The sequence below is a fragment of the Astatotilapia calliptera genome, chromosome 13, assembly GCF_900246225.1.
Source record: "Astatotilapia calliptera chromosome 13, fAstCal1.2, whole genome shotgun sequence".
NCBI classification, from domain to species: domain Eukaryota; kingdom Metazoa; phylum Chordata; class Actinopteri; order Cichliformes; family Cichlidae; genus Astatotilapia; species Astatotilapia calliptera.
Genome location: NC_039314.1, coordinates 4,172,201 through 4,195,080, shown reverse-complemented (window position 1 = coordinate 4,195,080; position 22,880 = coordinate 4,172,201). Strand labels below are relative to the sequence as shown.

The following is a 22,880-nucleotide window of genomic DNA, read 5'->3' as shown; positions in this document are numbered from 1 at the left end:
GATGGCAGCTACATTGTAGCCACAGCCACCCTGGGGCGCACTGACAGAGGCGAGGCTGCCGGACACTGGCGCCACCGGGCCCTCTGACCACCACCAGTAGGCAACGGGTGAAGTGTCTTGCCCAAGGACACAACGACCGAGACTGTCCAAGCTGGGGCTCGAACCGGCAACCTTCCGATTACAAGGCGAACTCCCAACTCTTGAGCCACGATCGCCCCAATATATCACGATATAAGCCAAATAACTATATTTGTAAGATTTAAATGTGCCGTTGCTCACAAGTAAAATGTGAAATAATCAGCAGCTTGTTTTTATTTAAGTATTTATTTCCCAGCGAATGGATGGATGGATGAAGTTCAACAGGGTAGATGTACTTAAGGAACATGAGACTTTTTCAGAAAAATAAAGGCAAATATTGCAAACTACACAAAAGGCAGCCGCTAAAGCGTTTAAGTTTCAAAATAGAACAAACAAAACAGGCTACTAAATTGTCAATTCCACTTAGAAATTATTAATTCTAAAAATAAATCTTAGTTTGTTTTACTGAAGAACAGACAAAACTGACTAACTTTTGTCAATATCAAATAAACTGAGAACTAAAAGGAAATTCTCAATCTCTCCTTGTTGTATAGCTTAGCTTTTCAAACAGTTTTAACAGTTACTTTAGTCTGACAAAAGCCGAATGACGAATTAGCGCTTCCAGTCAGAGACTGAGCATGCACCGGTTTATTGTATTTCCAGACTTGCTTTCGACACAATTTACAGTGCGCGCTACTCTGTTTGACTTGAAATAGCCGAAATACCTTCACACTACGGAACTTCTATGGCTCTTCCGTTTGACAATCTCTCCGGCGTTGGAACCATCATCTGTTTTATCTTCGGTAACCTTCGGTTACGCTCTCGGTTGATTTTTCTCTAGTCGGCGCACTCATTTCCTCCAATACCCGGGCGGCACGGCGGCTGGCTGCTTTCCAAAACAAATACACATGTGCGGCTTGGCACTTGTGCTGTACGTAACAAGTCACGTGACGTGACGCTGCAGCTGTGATTGGTTTGGCTCTGCACTACTTAATTTGGATTGGCTGTTCTTTTTTTTTTCTTTTTTTTTTTTTAGCGGTGAGGCCTATCGCAATAGTTTAATTTTTCTATCGAGAAAAAGTTATTTTGCAATACATATGTTATCGTTCTATCGCCCAGCTCTAGGTAGCCATCTAACTCGCATCTGATAATAACCTGTTGAATAATTCATTTCATTCCATATTTAGTGACACACATAGAAAATGGAAAGTGAAGTGTGATCAGAAGCTGACTGGGTCATAAACTGGAGCCGTTACCACTTGCACCTGTAAATGTGTGACTTTGCCTTCGTTGAATGCATACGTTCTTAAAAAAATAAAAAATCTGAACCTCAGTGAAATCTCGTAGTTATGCCTTTAGAGTTCCATCTCTTGTGGGTGAAAATAAAAGGGCTTTCGGCTGAGTCTGGCACTGTCAGAGAAGGTATGCAGCACACACATCTAGCCAAATGAAGCCCACATGTTGGAGATGTTAAATATAGCCCAGCCACAACTTCTTTGGCTCCAGCCATGTTTCTCTGCGATACCCCCTTTCCATCCCCCAACCCATCTATCCCAGGCGTGTGCAGGACGTGTCTGATGAGGCCGATGGCCGTCGCCCACCGCGTGCTCCCCGTCTCCATAAGACCTGACCCGTCACCTCCAAGGATTAAATGTTGCTTAGCTTCACCTGTTGACAGGCCAGAGCACCATACTCAAATACTGTGGTATAACTCCTTTACACCGCATAGCAAATTATTATTTTTTTAAATCTTCATAACCTCCCACCTCATCCTCACTACATTTGTAACATTCCCTCGATGCCGGGCCCTCTGCAAGCGTCACACCTGCATGCGTAATGACGGAGTGAATAATGATGATGACGAGAAAATGGGGGAGGATGACGAGAAGCGGACATTTGTTATAATAATTAATGGCTTCATTCCTATCCGCAGTGTCTTTAAAACAGTTTGTCTTATCTCCTTGGAGCGCCTCTCCTTTTCTCTGTCTCTCCATCTTAACTGTAAGCCCTCAGAGTGTTGTGGTAGTGATTTATATCCCGTGATATCCAGCCCAGGCATTTCTGCTCACCCTGCCTGCACCACTCCCTTCCTTTCCTTTTTGGCCCGCACTGTCTCACATCTCATTTCTTTAGAAAGGGCACAGAAATGCCTATAAACTGACTTCAAAAGGGACTGCTATCAGTTTCTTTTTGTTTTTGTTTTTTTAATGCAATGCAGTGCATTTCCCCACGATGACGAATGGTGAACAAATGCCTAGAGAAGAACAAACTTGCCATCAGTATCTGAACTATGCCTGACATGAAAAGGAAATAGTTTACTGACACATTACAGGATTACATTTCATAATGTAAACTGAAGCTGTACCCTGTGTGCTAATCAGGCCAACTAGTAGCGGCAAGGAGTTTATGAAACTGCTGAAAACTAGCACTGTAGAATTAGAAGATACAAGATGGTATGCCAAAAGCCGTGCAAAAGAGAACATGTAGGAGTTTGCGTGCTGTGTAGAGCACTGAAATTCATGCCTGAACCTTCAAACTTAAGACATGAAGGGTCATACCTGTGTTTTATTAACTGAGAGGGGTCTCCTTCACCAAATAATAATAATTTGAAGGAAAGGGACAGTGTGACTGGCATCTTTCTAAAACATCATCCTCTTCTTCATCACCTCAAGCCTCAAGTCTTCTGAACCGAAGTCAGAGCTCTAACACAAGAAATAGTGCAACAAGATACTTGTTTATTCCTGATATTGTCAGAAGTACTTAATGTCAGCAGATTAGACACGAGACCGTTCCGACTAACGTTTGGTTTAAGTGACCTAAAAACATTAAAACACTCACAATTTCTCTCCGATAAATAGTTTGATTGCATTTTCACATTGTATGAGAGTTTATTCACTAAGCGTCAGAGTCTAGTAATCTTAGATCTACACAGATGAACACAGGCTAATAACATCAGCTTTAACCCTCCAGTTCTGTGTACACCCCCCCTTACTTTAGTCTTCCTGGCCTGTTTTAACAGCTCTTAAATTAGCATAACAAACATTTTTCACCACCAAATTCAGTGCAGTGGGTCAATCAGTAGGTAGTAAAGTGGGTCTTTCAGGGGGTCATTCAGTCAATGGGAGGGGGGGTTTTAGTGGATTCCCACTCATCTCCTATGGTGGTCACCCTTGACCGGGAACACCACATATGTAACAAGGTTGATTAAAATACTCAACATTCAATGAAAGAGGTGATCATCACTTTCATATGTTCACCTGCATAGTGTGGAGGATGTCATAAGGCCTCGAGGCCATCAGATGTAAAAACCAAAACAGTATTTATGAGTGTTTTAAGTTGTAAATCAGTCAGATTTGACCCGAACACGACAGGAAGGAACAGCAGTGCTGCTTACCCACAGAAAAGTTCAGGATATCTTCACCAACTCACCTCAGCATCGCTGTTATCAGTCAGAAGTGGGCTTCTCTAAATGACTGGCCCACATTGGACACCTTTCACAAAGTTTTACAGCCTCTTCAAGAGTAAAGAGGCCTTCCACAGATGGGAGGAAAACAGTTGATCTGATATCCTCGTGTTGGTGTTGTTCCCAGATCATCATACTAAATGTTGTTCCAGGATCAACATTGCAAGTGACCAATCAGAATGTTGTGACGTCATACCTTTGCGACTTCGGGAAAAACCGGCGTAAAACAAAAAACTGTACTTAAGCTGCGTGAAACCGCCTCTGTCCGCCGATCAACGGACCCTGACCCTAACCCTAATCGTAACCCTTTAATAAACAGTAAGCAGAATTGATATTGTCCTTGCAACATTGGAATTTCATAAATGCACGAATGGCTTGGCGTGCAAAGGAATAACGTCACAACAATGTGATTGGTCACTTGCAATGTTGAACCTGGAACAACATTTTCATGATGGTCTGGGAACAACACCAACACGAGGATATCAGATCATCCGGGGGAAAACACCAGGTTAGGTCTGTATCTGGTCCAAATAATAACATAAACACACTGGCCACCTGCAGACTTATGAGATGTAGTTTAAAGTTGATGTTTTTGATATGTCCTACAGCGGCCACCGTAGCGAGAGTTATACTGTTGAATTGGGGAGGACTAAGAAAACAGAAGTCAGTTGACTGCAATCTGCCGATAACGTGAAAACCTTACATTCTGTAACTTTCAGTGTAGTTTGATGTCCAGGTGAAAACTTGACACATATTATTTTAGGTTATGAGATCTTTTTGATACATTCACTGTTAACTGGATGTCTTTGGGTTTTTGCCTGTGGGCAATTTGAATATGGCTCAGTTCATACGGGCTGTTGTAATATCAAAGATCTACACAAAACTGACAGAAGCATAAATAGCAGTGGGAACATGATTATGTTTACATGATTACGTTTACATTATGCTGGCTGTCTGCCTAACCAGGCATGTACAGTTACGTGCAGCCATGATTATGCTTGTCGGGTTCATACCGGATGTTTTTTAATTTGACACACATTCTAGTGGTTTTCCACACAGCAAAATAGTCAGGACAAAGAAAGAGTTTTGGTGGTAAAGTAAAAGAAGGATTGTTTTTGCTTGGCTAGATCGCGTCCATATGAATAATTGAAGGAAGCCAAATTGTTTAATTTGTCACTCCTTGCTTCTTAATTTGCTTACAGTAGGTTCTTTGCTAATCAGCTTTGACTCTCAGGCTTGTTTAGCCAACATGCTTGAGTCTCTGTGGAGGAAGCAGTTCTCCCAGCTTTCCAAAATGAGGCCCAGATGAGCCTGATCCAGGCCAGTCAACAGTCTGCCTACTGAATCCCACAGGGGACGTCCCTGTTCCTAAAATTACAACCTTCCAAACTGTCATTTCCTTTTGCAAAAGACTTTCAATGGGACAAATTAGCACAGATAGTTAACATATGGGGCCCAAATGGGGGCTGGGACGAGTGGAAAGTGAGGAGTTTGCATGAAATTTGGTGGGTTTGTGTGTGGGACGTTTGTGCTCATAAATTCACGTGTGCAGGCGTGCAGAGCTCAGGAATGCAAACTGTTGTCTGCGTTTGATACACGGCCCTTTGGTTGTCTGTCTGGCTGTATGTGTGTGTGTTCACAGCAGGTGGAAAAAACATTTGTTAACAGTTGATCTGTTGCTCCAAACAGCCCCCACTTTGTTTCAGGGCATACCGATTGGACGTTTCTTGTCACTTCTTGTCCCGGTCTCTCAGTCAAATCACCAGGAGATCCAACACTTGATCGTTTATTGGCTTTGCTGCTTCCTCTTAACAGATGCTGTTTATTATTAACATACGCTCTCACGGTGCTATCCAGATATCTGCTGACATATCTCGCCTCCACTCAGTACCAGAGCCAAAAAGATGGGCTTCTTTTTCACCTCCACATGCCGCTGCAGCATGAGAGGTGTTTCACATTTCTCTGGAAGCTTCTTTGAATTTTTCATAGCAAAGCCGAGGGCCGTTTTTGGCCCCAGCAGCCAGTTTTAATGCCATGAAAGCCCCTAAACAGGCCGGCAGTAATGTAGCTTTGATCCACTTTTTACTTTTTTGCATGTAAATAAGTATGCATGCTTGTCATAGACACCATGACATCACCTATTGGTTTTTGCACTCTACATTTTGAAACATCAGCATTAGCATTTTTGGCCGGCACCATGTTAGTTTATTGGAGCCAAAAAGTGACTATATTTGGATTGGAGGGTGGAAAGGGTAAGGACGGCTACATCCATGAACTGTATGGGTGCAATATTGGACTTGAGGAACAAGGTATCAATAAAGAACTCCTCAAAACTGCAGCACAGACTTATTGGATGGTATATTTCACACAGCGTCCCGCCACCTCAGTAGGATTGCCCTCCTGGCCAACAGGGAACAGAATGATAACGCCTGTCTTTTATATGCACCTCATTCCCACTGATGCCAAACAGAACAAGAAGGGGGCCAGCGTCACACTGAAAATCCTGGTCAGGGTATGAAAAACGCCTGTCCAGAACTGAACAAGACTGGGACAAGACCACTACATGTGGATCCGTGAGGCTTCAGCAGTTTTGCATCTGTCACAATATGGAGTGATTTCAGGATAGATATGAGATAATCTGGATTTTGAGAAATGGACTCGATGCACCACTTGAGTTTTTTCTTTAAAAGTGGTAAGATTAGGTATTTTAGCATAGCAGTCTGTAGTAATTGACTCACTGGGGAGATGGCCCCAAGTGGACACTAGAGGAACTGCAATTTTTAGCAGTTTTTACCAGAATGGCTTTTCAGCTTTGTAGGATGTCACATTGTGACTTGTCTGTGCTAATATATAAATGCACGTGTATTCTAACGTCTACTGTGACACGTACATGAGCATTATTAAGACTCAGGGTGTTGTGGTTCCTTTCAGAAACATCTACATACAGTATGTTTGGTACACAGTCTCCAAGAGGCAACCGTTAGACTTTTATGTTTGCTTTTTCCTGCTTATCTGTTGAAGGCAGCCAGTTTAGTAGGTGTCAGTTTTCTTCCAGTGTGATGGCTGTTTTTCGTGGAACTGTACTCCAGCTATCTGTTTCTGCAAGTAGCTGAACTCTTACTCTGCTCCTTTCGAGCCGTCTCACCCTTCCCCCTTTTATCTCATTCAGGTCTTGGTCATGTCCTTCCCTCATGCATCGGCTCTGTTATGACATCGGAGAAGGAAAGATTAGCAGCATGTAAACAAGGTTAATTTTAGCATGCACCCGGGGTGACTAGCTGCAGCCTCCATCACCGACGAACACTGTAAATGACCGTGAGCTGGAGACATCTGCGCCTGTGTGTGGGCGAAAACAAAATGTAGTAGGCCGTTTCCTGGCTGGTTAGGTAATGATTCTAAAATATTTGATTCAGGGTTTATCGGTCATCAGCTGACCTGGGAGCAGTTTGTTTTTCCCTTTGCAGTAGAGGAGGGAAACAGGAGAGGGAGAAAAAGATGTTACATAAGCAGTGCAATAAAATAGCGGCCAACTGTCCAAACCAAATAGCTCATAGGTCATCACTGAGAATATGTCCATGACTTAATGTGGTCGGGGAACAAAATAACGATACTTCATAATGATAATATACGTGGTGATTATGTTATTTGTCATAGAAAAGTTAGAATAACAATCTTTGACTTGTGATAGCGAGGAAACATCAGTACTTTTTCCATGAAATCAAATGATATATTACATAATGCAATACTGAAAGATTATCATAACGACGCCGCCATCATCTTTCCCCAGTTTTTCCACGATACTAATGTTTTTCTCTGCTCCACAGATGCGGCCGCTCGGCTGTGTATCGCACCAGAGAAATGGCAGCTCGGGCTCTTGTCCCCTTTGTCCTGGTCACGCAAATCCCGTCCACCGTCCAGACCTTGCTGCAGGAACTTCCTCTAGAACCAGGACCCAAACTCCAACAGAACCGCATCCACGGCACTCTGCTGCAGGTCTGCTCCCGTGCACACGCCAGCATAAACCAGGACACACACACACTTTGTAAAGATGACACCGAGTTGGGGAGGGGGTGTTGTTTTAATGATCGCAAAGATTCTTGTAGAGTTGGATTCAAAACCTTAGTAACTTCAGTGTGTTCGTACGTGGTTGTTCTCTGTACGAATCAGCAAAGGAGCACACAGTTCTAAGTTACGTACGCCTGTCTCAACGTTTTGGATTTTGATTCTGTGCCCGTGTGAAAAGAGGGTGCACAACAAGGTGCTCTACTGCAAATATGAGTAGGCACACTTTGTTACAGTTTGTCACGTGTCACGTACACAATCATACAATGAAATGCTTGTTGCTGTGCAATTAGAGCAATAAGCAGTTAGCAACAGTACTCCTTGTACTCTGAACTTAAAATCTGCCACATTGGTGAGATGCTGGAGTCGGAGTCTCACCACGGGATGAAGAAACTCACTGGAGAGGAACCTGAAAGATGCTTGAGCCGGCCACAATATGGATCCGCCTAGCAGCTAAACTTTCAAAATAAAAGGGAACGAATCCGTCTTAGATGGTGTTGTTTCACGGATGATAAAAAGTTCTCAATCACAAGTCTTTAGCCAGTGACTGTATGTGGGAAAAGCCTTTTTTGAAAATTACATAAGGCACTGGCAACCGATTACAGTCACAAGTATTTCTTTTGTTAATCTGACCTTTCACAGTACAAATATTAAAACTAGTTGTATTCTATAGAGTCCATTCTGTACTAGCTGCGTGAAATTGTAGACCAAAGGCAGTGATGGAAAACAAAGACATGAGAGGCAGTTGATTTTGCAGAGGTCTCTGGGAGTGCCTCCAGCTCTTAGGCTACGTTCACACTGCAGGCGAAAGCGCATCAAATCAGACTTTTTTGACCCTATGCGACCCATATCCGATCATGGTGTGACAGTGTGAACGGCACAAACCCGATATTTTCAAATCCGATCTGGGTCACTTTGGTATGTGGTACTGAATCCGATACATATCCGATGTCTCAGAAAGCGACTGCTGTGTGAACGGTCAAGTCGCATTAAATCCGTCTTTTACGTCACTGACACAAGACAGATGCCAATTATCAGCGCCGGAGAAGACATCGTGAACGCTTCCTGGCCATCCAGTGAAACTGTTGGGAAGACAATGTTGGAGAAACGTGAACATTTTATTTGTACTGTATAATCTGCAGATTCTGACAGAAATCTGCAACTATCCTTTGAAGCACTACTCCTCTGAAACAGTAATAAGGATCATTATTAGGTTATTTACATTATTATGTAAATAACAAAATAACTTTATAACTTAAAGCAAAATTGGGAAACGTAAAGTCCGAAACAAGTCTTTATATTAACGGCCATCAGTCAAACAATACTGTTCGGTCTGGGTCTAAACAGAGCGCGCTGTGTGTGACGTCGTCTTTTGCGCATGCGGGCCGCTTTGAGGGTTCACACTAGAGCGCATTTGCTGTCGCATTTTATTTGTAGTGTGAACGAGCAGACAAAAAAAATCGGATTTGATCAAAAAATCGGAATTGAGCATTAAGACCTGCAGTGTGAACGTAGCCTTAGTGAGAGTCATGAATCAGTGCTGAAGTGTGCCAAAACGCTTCATGTTCAGATGTGCGTTTAAAAAGCATGTTCAGCATGAAGAAGGCGCTATAAGGCTTCTGCTTGTCTGGCATTAGATTAGGGCTAAACGTGGGGTTTTATTTTTCACGTATTTGGGCTGTTTTGTATGCTTCAAAACTTGTGGCGCATTTAAAAAAAAAAAAAAAAAAAAAAAAAAAAAGAAGCAGCTTATTAGAGCTAAGGCACACATTTATACATGAAGCCAGCATGTTCACTTGTCAGGAAAATTAGATTGTATGTAGTTTTTACCCCTCAGCTATAAAAGGCAGATGGGGGGCTGTCATCAGGCGCGGCGGCGAGGACAAACGAGGCAACGGGAGCTTCAAATCTCAGTGAAGTCGCCTAGGATTTGATGTACTAATCAGTGTGATGTAGAATAGGAAAAAGAAACTAGACTCCAAGCACGTAAACACGGATGTCAACGCCGCCGGGATGACATATTACATGAAAATGAGCTTCTCAGTTGTTTTATGAGGGAGGAAATGCATTCATCACAGTTGTTAGCCTTCAAGGACACACCGTGTATCTCCAAAACATAAACTTTATTCCAAATGAAAACATGACAATCATCACCACTGGACCCGAGCTGCGATTTGCGTTTCCACCCAGCAAAGAGAAGAGGCAGAACGCAATTACCAAAGCAGTTATCACGACGGGGCGTATGCGGACGCCAGCGGAGAAGTTGGAGATACAATGCATCACACCTCAGCAAACACACACATTATCTGTCAGTCCCACACACTCAGTTACCGCACAGAGCCTGTCCAGACAAGGCGGTTATCGCAGAGTAAATACCAGTGTTTAGTTCTGTCATCACACTCTGACAAACACAACCAAACAGTCTGCTGGTAATATCAACACACACGGGAGGGGGGAGTGGGAGTTTCCCCGGCCTTTTTATTGAACGCCACTGATGGGGTCGGCCAGGGAGCCGGTGGGCGTGGAGCGGTAGGAACCGGGGGTCGAGACAAAAGAATGAAAAAGTGCACTTCTTTTTGGAGAAGATGGAACACTCACGGGGGGACGGCGGTCTGGACTGCAGGGAGGTCCGCTGTGGGATGAAGGCATGGATGGAGGAGGGGAGGTGGGCCTCTTAAAAGCTTAGAGGAGATTTCAGGAGGAGAGCGGTTTACTCTCCTTTCCTGTCATGGTCGCCACGTGTGAAGCTTCCCCACGTCTCCTGGTCTAGCTTCATCCATCTTCATCTATGTGCCCTCTGTTTCTGCTCATCTTTTTATTCTTTTGTTTTGTTGTTGTTTCCCATGATTCCCCTCACCTCGGATCTTATTGAATCCAGACTTGTATCATTTAGAAGTCACCACCTTTACATGTGTCGCCAGCAGTTTGTTTTGTTGTCACACTGTAACACATAAACACAGGTGAAGTCTTTGTACACAGCGTGCTTCATACAGGCGGCAGCTTCTGAAGCTGAAAATTAGGAACTGCAGTTCCACCAAAAGGCTCATTTCCCTCTTCCTGACAAATGTGGATGTATCTGTTTTAAATAAAGCTCAGCCTTTCTGTTGAAGCTTGATGTTGATGTTAGTGGCGTAGCTGCTTTGACTGGCTGGTTGAGTCTAACGCAGGAGGCTGCAATCACTCGATTGCTAGTGCGATAGTCTCACTGTCATTTGAGGTGTCGGTGGCTTTTGGATCACTTGCAATGCAATTACCTAACAAAACAAATCCTGTTACTTAACACTGACACAGGTATCTATGCCTGTGTGGTGTACCTGTACAGCTTTGCTAAAGCGGCTTGATAGCATTGATTAGCAACTTAGACTAAACACAATTACCTCCATGTCCAAAATAAAGACTTCAGGACTCTGTGTCACAGTGGCTTTGTCCATCTGTCATACAGTAACATGGCTCTCTATGAACTATAAGGTGCAGTTCAGACCACATTCAATTCCCCTCTCGCCCCTCGGGGCGGTCTTTATCCTTCAAGCTTGGGTCCTCTACCAGAGGCCTTGGAGCTGGAGAGTCATGTGCAGTATCTTAGCTGTTCCTGGACTGCGCTCCTCCCGACAGAGATCTTGGATGTTGTTCCTGGGACCTGCTGGAGCCACTCACCTAGCTTAGGGTTCGCTGTTACCTTCACCCTCTGCATCTTTGCAAGCTCCATATACTCTCAAGACACAAATCCACTTCTCCATTCTGAGAAACTATGATCCTTAATTCTTAAATAGAGGTTTTACTTAAAAATGACTAAAACCATTTTCAGCTGAGCTCACTAGAACCTGTTTTAACTGAAATCGCTTCTTACTGCAGTCGATCTCTTTGAGCATTTGCTGCTGCATACTGGTTACCCCAAGAAATTACGAAGTTGGTGTCCCACCACGGTGACTGTTCCTCAGCTGTTGCTATGTGGATCTTTTTGAGTGCACAGGCTGAGAAGCAGGGGCTTGAGCCAGGCTCCACTGGCCCCCTCTTTAATCACACCCCTGCATTAGAGTTTGAATTTGAAAAGGTTTATTCACACATCCGCTTATTTGGCAGTTTTAGTCCGTTTCAACCCCGTTTCGCTTCCTCTTCGTGCAGTTTTTTCATTTGAACCTTTTTTGTAGCCATCCTAAGACGGCTCACATGTAGTGTATGTCACATTCGCACAGACACACAAATATGTGTACAGGATACAGCAAAGCCGAAGCCTACAGGCTTCCTTAGACATTTCATTTCCTTTTTCCTTCCACTGAAAGCACACCAGACCATTGTACCTCACACACTGTCTGCTCAGCTTTGCTGCATCCACAGTGTGAATACATAATAAGCCACTGCAGCACATATACATCACGCTTCCTGTTTTTAACTTACAGTTGTGTTGAACATCAGTCCTTTTACTCTGAATTGTTACATATTTGGGTTTAATTCTCCATTTATTCCTTATTAATAATGCTGCTGTTATTAGGCCCGCTATTTTTTGCTATACAGTTACCCCGCCAGTGGTATTGTTTTGTAGTCATACTTATAATAACATTATATAATGAGATAAAACTGCGAGGACGGAATCCTAATTAATGCTACGATGTGTAAGTAAGATCTCCCACCTGTAGCTCTGAATAGCTCTGCTCATCTGTTTTGTGTTAATTAATAATTTCATGACTGCGTCAAAGCTTCAGGTGTCTCGAGTGTTTCAAGAGTTCAATAAAGTAACGATGAACTCGTTTGATCGGCGGGGATTGATTATCTGTGGGGACTATCTATACCGAGGCTACAGATAGCAGGTGAGTAGGTGTACGCTAATGTGAGGGCACAATGAGGGCATTGTGGAGATGATGGAGGCAGATATGCAAAGAGCTGCAGAGCCCAATGCAGGTGAAGTGGTCTAAACTTAGTAAGACAGAGATAGAGGTCTGAGTGTACGTGTGGAAGGGAGCATCTCTCTCAAACACACACACACACACACACACACACACACACACACACACACACACACACACACACACACACACACACACACACACACACACAGATAAAGACGGTAGCCTCCTTGCTTTGTGTGTGAGAAACAAGGACGATGTTTAGACTGGAGCTGCAGAGACGCGGAGCGAGCGTGCACGCTAGCAACATGCACGTACGTGTGCACGTACGTGTGCACGTTCATGTATGCCACACTCTGGCGCTGTTTACACCGAGCTTACGAGGATTCTGGTTTTGGCCCCGGGACCTGTCTGATGTATGTTAATGTGCGTCGCTGTGTGTGTTTGTGTATAACAGGTAGCAGATGTTTTTGCTCGAGGGAGAAATGACTTCCTCTGTTATTGTCAAAGAACAACTGTTAGTGGGCCGAGCGCGGAGCTGGGAACCATCACCGCTACCGAGGCCGGCTCTGCCACCCTGCTGACTTTCACACAGGCGGTAATAAGTCGGATACAAGGAAATGTTTCCATCAGACACTTTTTTTTGGCTAGTTTTTTTTTTTTTTTTTTGCACGATTATAAGAATTCTTTTGTACTGAACATTATAAATCAGAGAAAGTTTAACCACTACTCTGACTTGACTTGCATAAACTCCAAATAAACAGTGACTATCTCACCCCAGATCCTCATCCAGTAGAGCTCTCTGCTATGAAGAGTAGCCTAAAGGTTGTATCAGGGTTTGTATATAGTTAACAACTGACTGTCAAATACAACAAAGTATAATTCAACAGTATTTCAACAATGGTTATTATTCACTTCCACAGTGACCTAAAGGGTCCACTTTTGAAGTAGAAGTCTTCAAATAAAGTTGTTAATGTGTTAATAATGTAAGAGTTTGCGTTTCCCTGTTGCTTCTTTTTCTTAAACTACATCTCACATGTACATCGATGAGCTGTAATGTTGATTTACTGAAATCTTTCAGATTTTTGCATTTCGTCTCATGAAGTTTTCACACACGCTTTTGATTGGGTAATTAGCGTCACATGGGATGAGTTACAACGCATGCGTTTGGTCTGCCGCACGTTTAAGCCGCATTCAGTTGCTTCTGGAGTGAGTCGGTGCGTTCCAGTAGTAAAGTCAGGAAAGTAAAGACAAAGGCTCTGCAGATCAAAATAGGCCTACTGTAAATACAAGAAACGTTGCTCTGAATAAAATGCAAACAGTCTGTCAAAATCTAGTAAATCTGGGTCCTTAAAGAACGGCCTCTGGGTCCGGATCCAGACAGCAGTGCGCCTATTGGTGATGTCACTGCTGGGATTTACAGAACATTAGGATTCACTGACATTTTAAAATGGGAGTCTGAGGGATTTGCTTTTGAAGTCAGCCAGAGGCAACTTGAGAAATTGCGGTTTTATGCACTTTGATTTTAGCTTAATGGATCAGCCTCGAAGCTCGTCCCTTGAAGGCCGGCCTTCGCTGATCCTGGTTCTGCGTAAGGCTTCTTTCTGTTAAAATAGAGTTTTTCCTTCCCACTGTCACCAAGTGCTTGCTCACAGTGGCATCTGAATATTGGGTTCTTGTATATATTATTGTAGGCACTAGGGTTGGGCGATATGTAAAAATTGTCCAACCGACATCAGTCCAATAATCCACGATGGGCGATATATTCACGCATGCGCAGACTTTTTGATGGCCGCAGCAGTGTAATCATGCACGGACTGATTTGCACGTTTACAACACAGAAGTCCAAACATGGATAAACTAATTTCCCAGAAAAATTAGGGCTGTCAGCGCAGTCATAACGATTAACGTGATTAAAAAATTTTACGCGCTCAACTAATCTGGAGCGCAGAATAAACAAACTTTGGATAAACTGCCGAAATGCGGTGACGGAGACATTTCAGGGATTTTGACTCAGTCTGCGCTCCAGGTGGGTTAATTGTTAATCGTGTTAGTCGTCATGATGGTGCGTTAACGCTGACAGCACTAAAAAAAACAAAAAAATATAAAGTCACCAATTTAGGATGAAAGCGGTGTGCCGCTTGTGCAGACGTATAGTGCGAGCAAAGTACCCAAACATGACTAACTTGCATGAGCATGCACGTGTCCACCATCCGGCTGAGTATGCTAGGCTATCACCAGCTTCTGCAGCTCCATCAACAAGCATTTGGGCGCACTCTGAGGAGGGGGCATGTGCTCGCAGATGAAAGAGAGTGCTGTTAAAACAGCGCTACTAATTTTTTATTTCCCCCCCCCCTGTTGACTGCTTCTATTAGCTCCATTGTTATTAGCAAACTTGCTCATGGGCAAATAAATAAATAAATCGCCCCTGTAAAAACGATCAACGATGGGCTCAGCCTATCGTCGATTGTCGATATATTCGTCCAATCGCCCAACCCTATTAAGCACTTTTACTTCGCAACATAAAGAGCTTGAGGTGACTGCTGTTGCTATATAAATAAGATAAAACTGAATTGAAAGAGTTGCCTTTGTCCTAAATTTCCATACTATATTTCTCAATTTACAACAGTATTTTCACCTTTTACACACTTTTAGTGGCACAGACTGATCTGGGTTTTTGTTTTGTTTTTTCCCCTCGAGATGGAAAGCTTATTTGACTATAACATGTTCTGTGCAGAATATATTACAGTAGTGTGATAGAAATAGGACATTTTCATGCATGCACTGCAGTTCTAGATATACACCGACACTGTACGCAGCGTTTTCAGAAGTCAGAACTCATCCGAGGCAGGCTTCAATGTCCTGGCCTGATTCTCTCTACGTCATCCGGATTTGGTCAGCCTGATTAATTGGTTGCACTTAGGGCAGTGCTGTCTTCTGCGTGGCCTGGGTGAGACCCCTTCCCGGTAATCAAACATCTCTGAAAACCACTGGATTCACTTCAGTCACCCCGTCTTGCCCAAAACCTCTGTTGATACAATCTGGACCAAGCTTAACAAGCCCACCGGATAGACCGGCACTAACCCAACCCGACACTGGACTCCACTCTCGACACGCGCCAGCAGCAGCCCTGGCCCACAGCGCCGGGTACAGGCCAGACATATAAAGCTGCGGCCTGTGGTGGTTTGAGAAGGGCCAACTCGACACATGTAATCCTTTGTGTATTTTCACAACAGAGGCTAAATGAGACTGAGGAGGCTCTTGAATTCGGAGTATCGTTGTAGCCTCGTCTCTGGCAGCAGTTGCGTTGGTGTAGCTTTCCTCAGTGCATTCTTCTCTGCTGTCTTCAAATAATTTTCTTTTGGCCTGACGACTGCTGCCTTTAGCCAGCGATCTGCCTGGGCTTTCTGAGAAAAGCCTCTGGGCTGAACCAGAGAAAGAATGTGTGCGCCTGCACACCCAGTCAGCCTGCTTTTAAAATGCCATCAGATATATCCAGTCCAGTGGGAATCCCAGGTGTCTCGTATTGGTGTCAGACGTTTTGTGCTATTTTGTCAACATACAGGTGGCAGTTCCAACCGGGCAAAGTGGGCAACTGCCCAAAACATTTCTTACAGTGGTAGATATAAACCACTCTTGGTTTATGTCCTTGTTGGTTTATATTGAACCCATTTTATTGTATCTAATTTTTTCCCACTACGTCAACATACATCAGGGATTTATTCATTTGGCAACCCCTATAGTCACAAGTCGTCTCAATGGATGGCTTTGTTTGATGGCTGTATGAATTCTAGGTTATGCAATGTGGTTGCATTACATCGCATTATTTAATATTGTAACCGTTCACTCTTTATCGAATACCGTATTTTTCTGACCATAAGGCGAACCGGATTATAAGATGCATTAAGTGAAACAAAACAGTCAGATAAGGCAAACTTTACTCAACTTATTCTTTTTGCTTCCTCCTCGTCCGTAACATTGATTCATTAATGTAGAATTATCTCGCAGCTGCTCTGTTTCCGTGCTGTTGCAGTATATTAATGACTAACCTCATATTGTGGATGGATTATCTCAGTTGTTCTCCTGACTGAAGTTTGATCCGTTTACAGCATCCTGCCATGCGATTGCATTTGTCCCTAACCATCGGGAACCCTCACGTTAACTTTTATTGAGTGGAAAAGAGTTAGCATTCATCCTCCAGCTTCACTGTTTGTTATGCTAACATAGCTGTGTCGCTAGCGATCACGTAGCACATCATTATATACCAGCTAGCCCAACTTCAGTAACCCTACAAACGTCACTGCTGTTTAGTTTTCTGTCTTCATTTATGTTGGAAGTGATAGCAGAGCTGTACGTTTTCATTTTTTACAGAAATCTCTGTCAGAACATGCTATATCATGTTTAGGTGGAAACTAGCGAGCTAACTTCCTGCTAACTCTGTTAAATTTAATAAATTCCGTTTTCATGGATTCCTGGATGTTAAACTTAATTGTTACACCTGGTAAATCAGCAACGCTGATCATTTTATTAAAGGTGAAATAATTTAGACAGTTTTTAACTCTCAGTGTACCGTAGTGTTTGTTTGACTTTGGGACCTGAAGCGGAGTTTTGGCGGTGTTGCCAACTTAGCGACTTTGTCGCTATATTTAGCAAGTTTTCACACCGCCTTAGCGACTTTTTTTTTTTTTTCTAAAAAGCGACTAGCGACAAATCTGGAGACTTTTTCTGGCATTATTGGAGACTTATGACTACTTATTCACATGGAAGCACGTATCGCTCTTACTCTCAACAATCAGCGGTTGCTTCAATCTGCACCTCGCCTGTGCGAAAACGCTCACAGGCGGCAGGTAGTCCTCACGCAGCAGTCGCCCCAAGCTGATGTCAGAGCAGGAGATATTCACCCCTACCCGTTAAAAACTGCAAATGAATCGCGCATGAGCGAAGTTGCTGCTATCGGTTTGCTGTCAGTAAGCACAACCAGAATTCATACATAAGGCGCACTGTCGATTTTTGAGAAAATTAAAGGATTTTAAGTGTGCCTTATAGTGCAGAAAATAGTGTATATTCAAAAGGACTTCATGTGATTCATAATGAGCTTCACTATATTTGTCCAAAACCTTATTTAGGAATATGTTTAGTCTGTCTTCACATCATGATATATCGTGATGTCCTGCCTTAGTGTTGTGTCCAACATTTGGAGACAATTTCCCTACCAGTGTTGGATGCCTGTAAACTTCATATGTTTACGTCCTGACTTTCTTCTGCAGAATTGATTTGTCTACCACTTATTTCCAATCCATATTGTCGAACAGTTTCCATTAAAAATGTATATATATATTCAGCCATTTTAAAGTTGTCAGTTTTGCCCAAGTACAAATGTAATGTCTCATGTTTATGGTCATTAGTTGCTGTCCACTCATATCATTGATCTTTACTTCTGTTATGTACAAAGTAAACTAACCCCTGGCCTCTTGTTCAGGGAGCTCCTGTTTTACTACTGCAGGATATTCGACAGCTGAGTGTCAATCCTTCACACATGCACACCCCCTATGCTGCTAGTACCAGTATGTACACCCGCCTCTGGACATAATAAAATAACAAACAACTCCCTGGAGGCCAGCTGCGATGCTCTGTTATAACTGTTAACAGTGATATAGTCATGCACATGGAGTGCATTTATAAGCTTTGTTTGTGCAAGAATACGGCCGTGCAGGGCAAGGGAAAGTTTGTGTTTCTTTTGTTTTTTTTTATATTTAGCTCGTCTTTATTGGATCTCTTTTTGTCTAATTGGGCGCGTCCACACTCTGCCTAACCTCTATCTGCTTTTATGTGAACGCCGATTTATGCGTTTCTTTGTGAATGTGTTTTACTGGACGGAGCCCCGGATTGCTGTGCAATTATTTGCGCTTACACTTGCTTTGTGCATGTGCGCGCATGTGCGCTTGCAACAACATGTGGTCAGTCTGTGGTTGCGGCAGTGGGAGGGACGGCAGGGCAGCCTGATAACAGAGTCTGAAGGGACCTCACATCCACCACCACTATTTTTAACGGACCCAAAAGCAGAATGAGGCTTGTTGCAACACACAAAAAGGCACACACAAACAGTTAAATGTCTGCTTAGAGAACAAGGCATACAAGGAGGGTTTGATATTTTCATAATTCAAGTTTTTCTTGTATTTTTTTTGTCTGAAGTTCCAATCCACAGCTATAGGGGGACGCGTGGTTGCACTATGAGGTTCTAAAGTATCTAAAACAGCTGCATTGATAAATATCTTTTTATATGATATAATAAATATGTCTGTTTTGAATAAATGCACTAAAGCCTCGATTATACTTTCTGCATCCACGGCTCCACTGGGATGTGAAGAGATGTGAATTTCACGATCATACGGTGAGCGTGAGAGTCTGTGTTCACGTTCCTGCATGTTTTTTGTGATCATGTAGACTCGTCTGCAGAGTATTTACATTACAATGCACGAACTATGAATGTGCCTCAAGGAGTGAAGTAAAGAGACGAATAACAGGAATGACTTATTGGCAGTTGGGTATCCAGCTGTCCATGTCCGCAGTATAATCAGTATAATCAGGGCTCAACAAAGACAGACTTGCAACCCTTCACACTAACATTCACATCTACCGATCTTTTAGAATGGCCTCTAAACCTAACATGTGTGCCTTTGGACTGTGGGAGGAAGTTTAAGTACCCAGAGAGAACCCACACAGGCACATGCAAACCCAAAACCTCCTGGCTGTGAGGCGACCACTAGACCGCTGTGCCAATTATTTGCAATGTTTGCAAACCTCCATGTTTAAATAGAAGCACATACACTGGATACTTTTTTCATATTTTAATGTATTTTGTTGCCAGCGATGTTACCAACTCTCACCATTCCCTCAAATAGTGTCTGAAGGACTTACAACATGTCACATCTAATCTGAAGAATGTGAAGTATGTTTCTCTGAAAATCTGAAGGATGTGATGCGCATGCTTGAGAATAAATCCACTCTGGAGCTGCCTTTCTTCTGGCTAATGTTAGCTAACTCCAGTGTGCCTGCTAACACAGAAGACCGTCAGATAGCAAAAGCCAGTTTTAAGTGGTTAAGATTTAGCCGCTAATTTATCCAGACTCCCAGAATTCATTTGGTATCCGGCCATTTTTTATATGAGTTTATCAGCTAATAATGTGAACCAAACATTGTCTGATCTATGCAGCCACAGCTAACCCGCTAACCATATCTGTTATTGCTTGGAAAATCATGTCGAAGTGGAAATTGCTTCACCACCTAAGGAGACCCATAAGTCTAACTTATATTTAATGAGCAAGCATAACTACAGTAGCATTTATTTTCTACCTTAATAATAAACAGTGGGCGCTAAACCAGCTAGCTGTATCCATACAGTATAAAAGATGCACCTAGATATACGAAGACAAACGTTTTCACAATCGCCTCATCTCAGTTTCAGAAAAAACAGATGTGTGGAGGATGGATGGGTCTGACTGGGAAACTGGCTGCTCATTGGATTACGTGTCATCAGTCACAACCTCAGCATGAATGTGTTTTAAGGGGTCAAGACACAAAGCCATTATTCTGTACATTTCTATAGGATCACAGGTCTGTTTGCAATCACAGCACCTGCCATCTAGTGGTCTTCAGAGAGAATGCAGGTTATGACACGCCATGCTGTGTTTTATACGGTCTGTGTCTGCAACCTTCATCTCTTTTTATTGTTGCAGCATTCAAAGAGCTGATACATACGTATACAGTACATACGCTTGTCTCCTAGTTGTTTTAAAAGATTCCTGGAAGTCAGTATATAATAGTGCAAGCTCCTTTAAGCATCTTATACATTATAATCATACAATACACAGTACTGCTTTTGTTTTTCATGTCGGAACCAGTTTATTTGACCACAAGTCATATGATCATTTTCCTACAAGTGTGGAAGAAGTAGCAAGAAAGCAGGAAATCCACATTTAGGCAGTCAAGGGGGAAGAAATCGGACATTTGATCAACAAAAATAAGCCTGCAGAAGGTCTCTGTGTTGCTGTCTTATCGTCTCCCATTCATTTACGCTTGATCCTATCCCGGGATCTCCTCCCACAGTGGGGTGTAGTTCTGCACTCTGTCTTTGGGAGGAGGAATTCTATAAATATTTCGGTTTTCTCCGTGCCGGGCTGGATTGAGCCGGTTGAGCCTCCCATGCAGGGACTTCCCAACCCGGTGGATGAGGTGTAACTGTGGAGTGCAGCAAGAGAGGGAGAAAAGACAGAGCTCCCTGCTTTGGACACTGGAACCAGTGCTGGAACCGGTGATGCTGCTCAAGCAAACTTTTAATGAGCAGGCGTGTGCTTGTCTAAACTGGAAGTAACAGCACAGACCACAAAGCATATCGAAAAACCTCTGGAGTACTTTTTGATCTGCACTTTTTCTTTCTTTTTTTATTTTAGCAAAGTGATAAAATCTTAATAATGTGGTTAAATGATTAACTGCTCTTATATCAGTAAGCTAATCAAGGCCACCATTGAGTTAGAAGTCAGACCCACAAGCTTTCTTTAGAACTCAACTATTTTGTAATATCCTGTATGGCTGTGCACCAGCAAGTTTTAAAAGACACTTGATGAAGTTTCTAGATTTAAACCCCCACCAGAATAGATTCAACATTTCATCATCCACGCAGGTAAACAAGATTATTTTAGTCTGGCACCATGGCCGTGAGCAAACAGGGTGATAGGTTACTTTTAGAATGACTTCCTTTGCCGAGCTTGTTGGAACTGGCAGTGAAAATGAAGACATATTCTTATGTTTGAAATAATGGGAATCAAAATTACTTGGAAATGTTCAATATTTGGTTTGGGAATCTGCTCCAGCTCTGGCTTCTCGTAGGTGGAAAAGCCCTGAGAGAGAGCTGACAGCGAGAGGAAGAAGGATCTGGAGGTGTGGAAGCTGTTTGTGTGAGCCAGTGGGTGTTGCCTGGGCGTGGAGACTGCAGGAGATGAGATGGGGCAGGCCAGAACTCAGCGGCCAGGCTTGGTGCTACGTGGTCGCCCTGGTTTTCCCCACGTTGCCTTCCCTGCATAGCGTAATGAATGGCTTCCTACTGGTCTGTGGCCATGGCCCCAGCTTAAAGAGTATACTTACCAAGGCCCAGAATACACACCCCAACCAGCCAGCCAGCCTGTGTCCTGGCCTCTGAATACTCCCAACCGCCAGTCCACCTGCTGCAGACTGGCTCAGTCTCTCATTGGCAAATCGGCCGAAGTGAAAAGAATGATTAAATCTTCATCGGGAAACTTCTTGCTTTCCTGTCCAGAGACCAGAGGTCACACGCCAGGATGGAAAGATGCTCCTTTGGAGCAAGCAGCGTGTTGACCTTTCAAAGTGTGCTTTGAGTATTTACTGGAGAAGAGGGAACATCAAAAGGGACAACTCTGACCATCTTCTTGTCATTTAGGTTGAGCAACTAGTGGTTGGTGGAGTTGCTGTGTAGGATTAACATGTTCGCGTCCCGGGCTGTTTGGCTCAGTGTAATAAATAAAACAAGACAGAAAGCCCGTCTAACAATAATTTCCCATGTAAGATTTCTTTTTATGATTGGTTTGTAAATGCACCATAAAAACCATTAAATTCCAGACAAAGAGGAGTATTTGTGCTGTAGTCCAGACGTGGTTGGTGTCCAAGTAAATTTTCCTCCAGGGAATTCGTATTTATTGTCTTGTAATTACTGATGATTCGCAAGTTTCATTCAGCGCACAGTGTTTTCTCACCCTTTAGTCCAACATTTAGGAGCTCACCCTGTTGCCAAATGCAGTCATATAGCCAACAGTAGAAAATCCCCATCAGTAGTGGTTTGATGCTTCATTTCATAATGAATCTATTAAGACTGAGTGCAAACCCAAACATGTTACACTATCCCTTTAAGGTGTGATGTCATTGCGTGGCTTACCCTTTAGAGCCTAAGGCAAACCACGATTCATTTCACTGATAACACGTCCTACAAGGTCAATCTTTTATCTACACTTACACACTGTAGCTTGTGATTCAGTAGTTACTGTCTACATGCATCAGATCTCTGCCACACAATGTGGTTGAAAAAGAGGGGAAAAACCACTCGAACAACAGAGTATCAGTAACATGTATGTGTATGTATCACTCTGCCAAGATGTAAAGATGAGTGGAGTTTAGTCTGTTTCTGTAAGGCTTGTAGATAATTCTCTGTGACTCTGACTCCTGTATAATAAATATCCATTCTGTCTTTTTCAATTTGTGTGTGTGTGCACGTGTCGGTCTGCAGGTGCTGTTTCTCTTGCGCTCCTACCAGACTGACTCACACAGACCCCTGCCAGCAGGAAGCGGCATCGGTGAAGCTCTCTGTCAGCGCATGTGGCTCGCTTCTCGGTAATCCTAAACACGCCCACACACAAACACACAGATAA

At 43.2% G+C, this 22,880-nt stretch overlaps 1 protein-coding gene across 1 annotated transcript in view; it reads left to right on the top strand.

Moving 5' to 3' along the window:
- thada (THADA armadillo repeat containing) overlaps nt 1-22,880 on the top strand; it is a 118,350-nt gene that overhangs the window by 52,592 nt on the left and 42,878 nt on the right. Inside the window, exons 29-30 of the mRNA XM_026190295.1 lie at nt 7,366-7,534; nt 22,739-22,842. Of these exons, the coding sequence (XP_026046080.1) occupies nt 7,366-7,534; nt 22,739-22,842 (273 nt within the window). The remainder of the gene's footprint in view (nt 1-7,365; nt 7,535-22,738; nt 22,843-22,880) is intronic.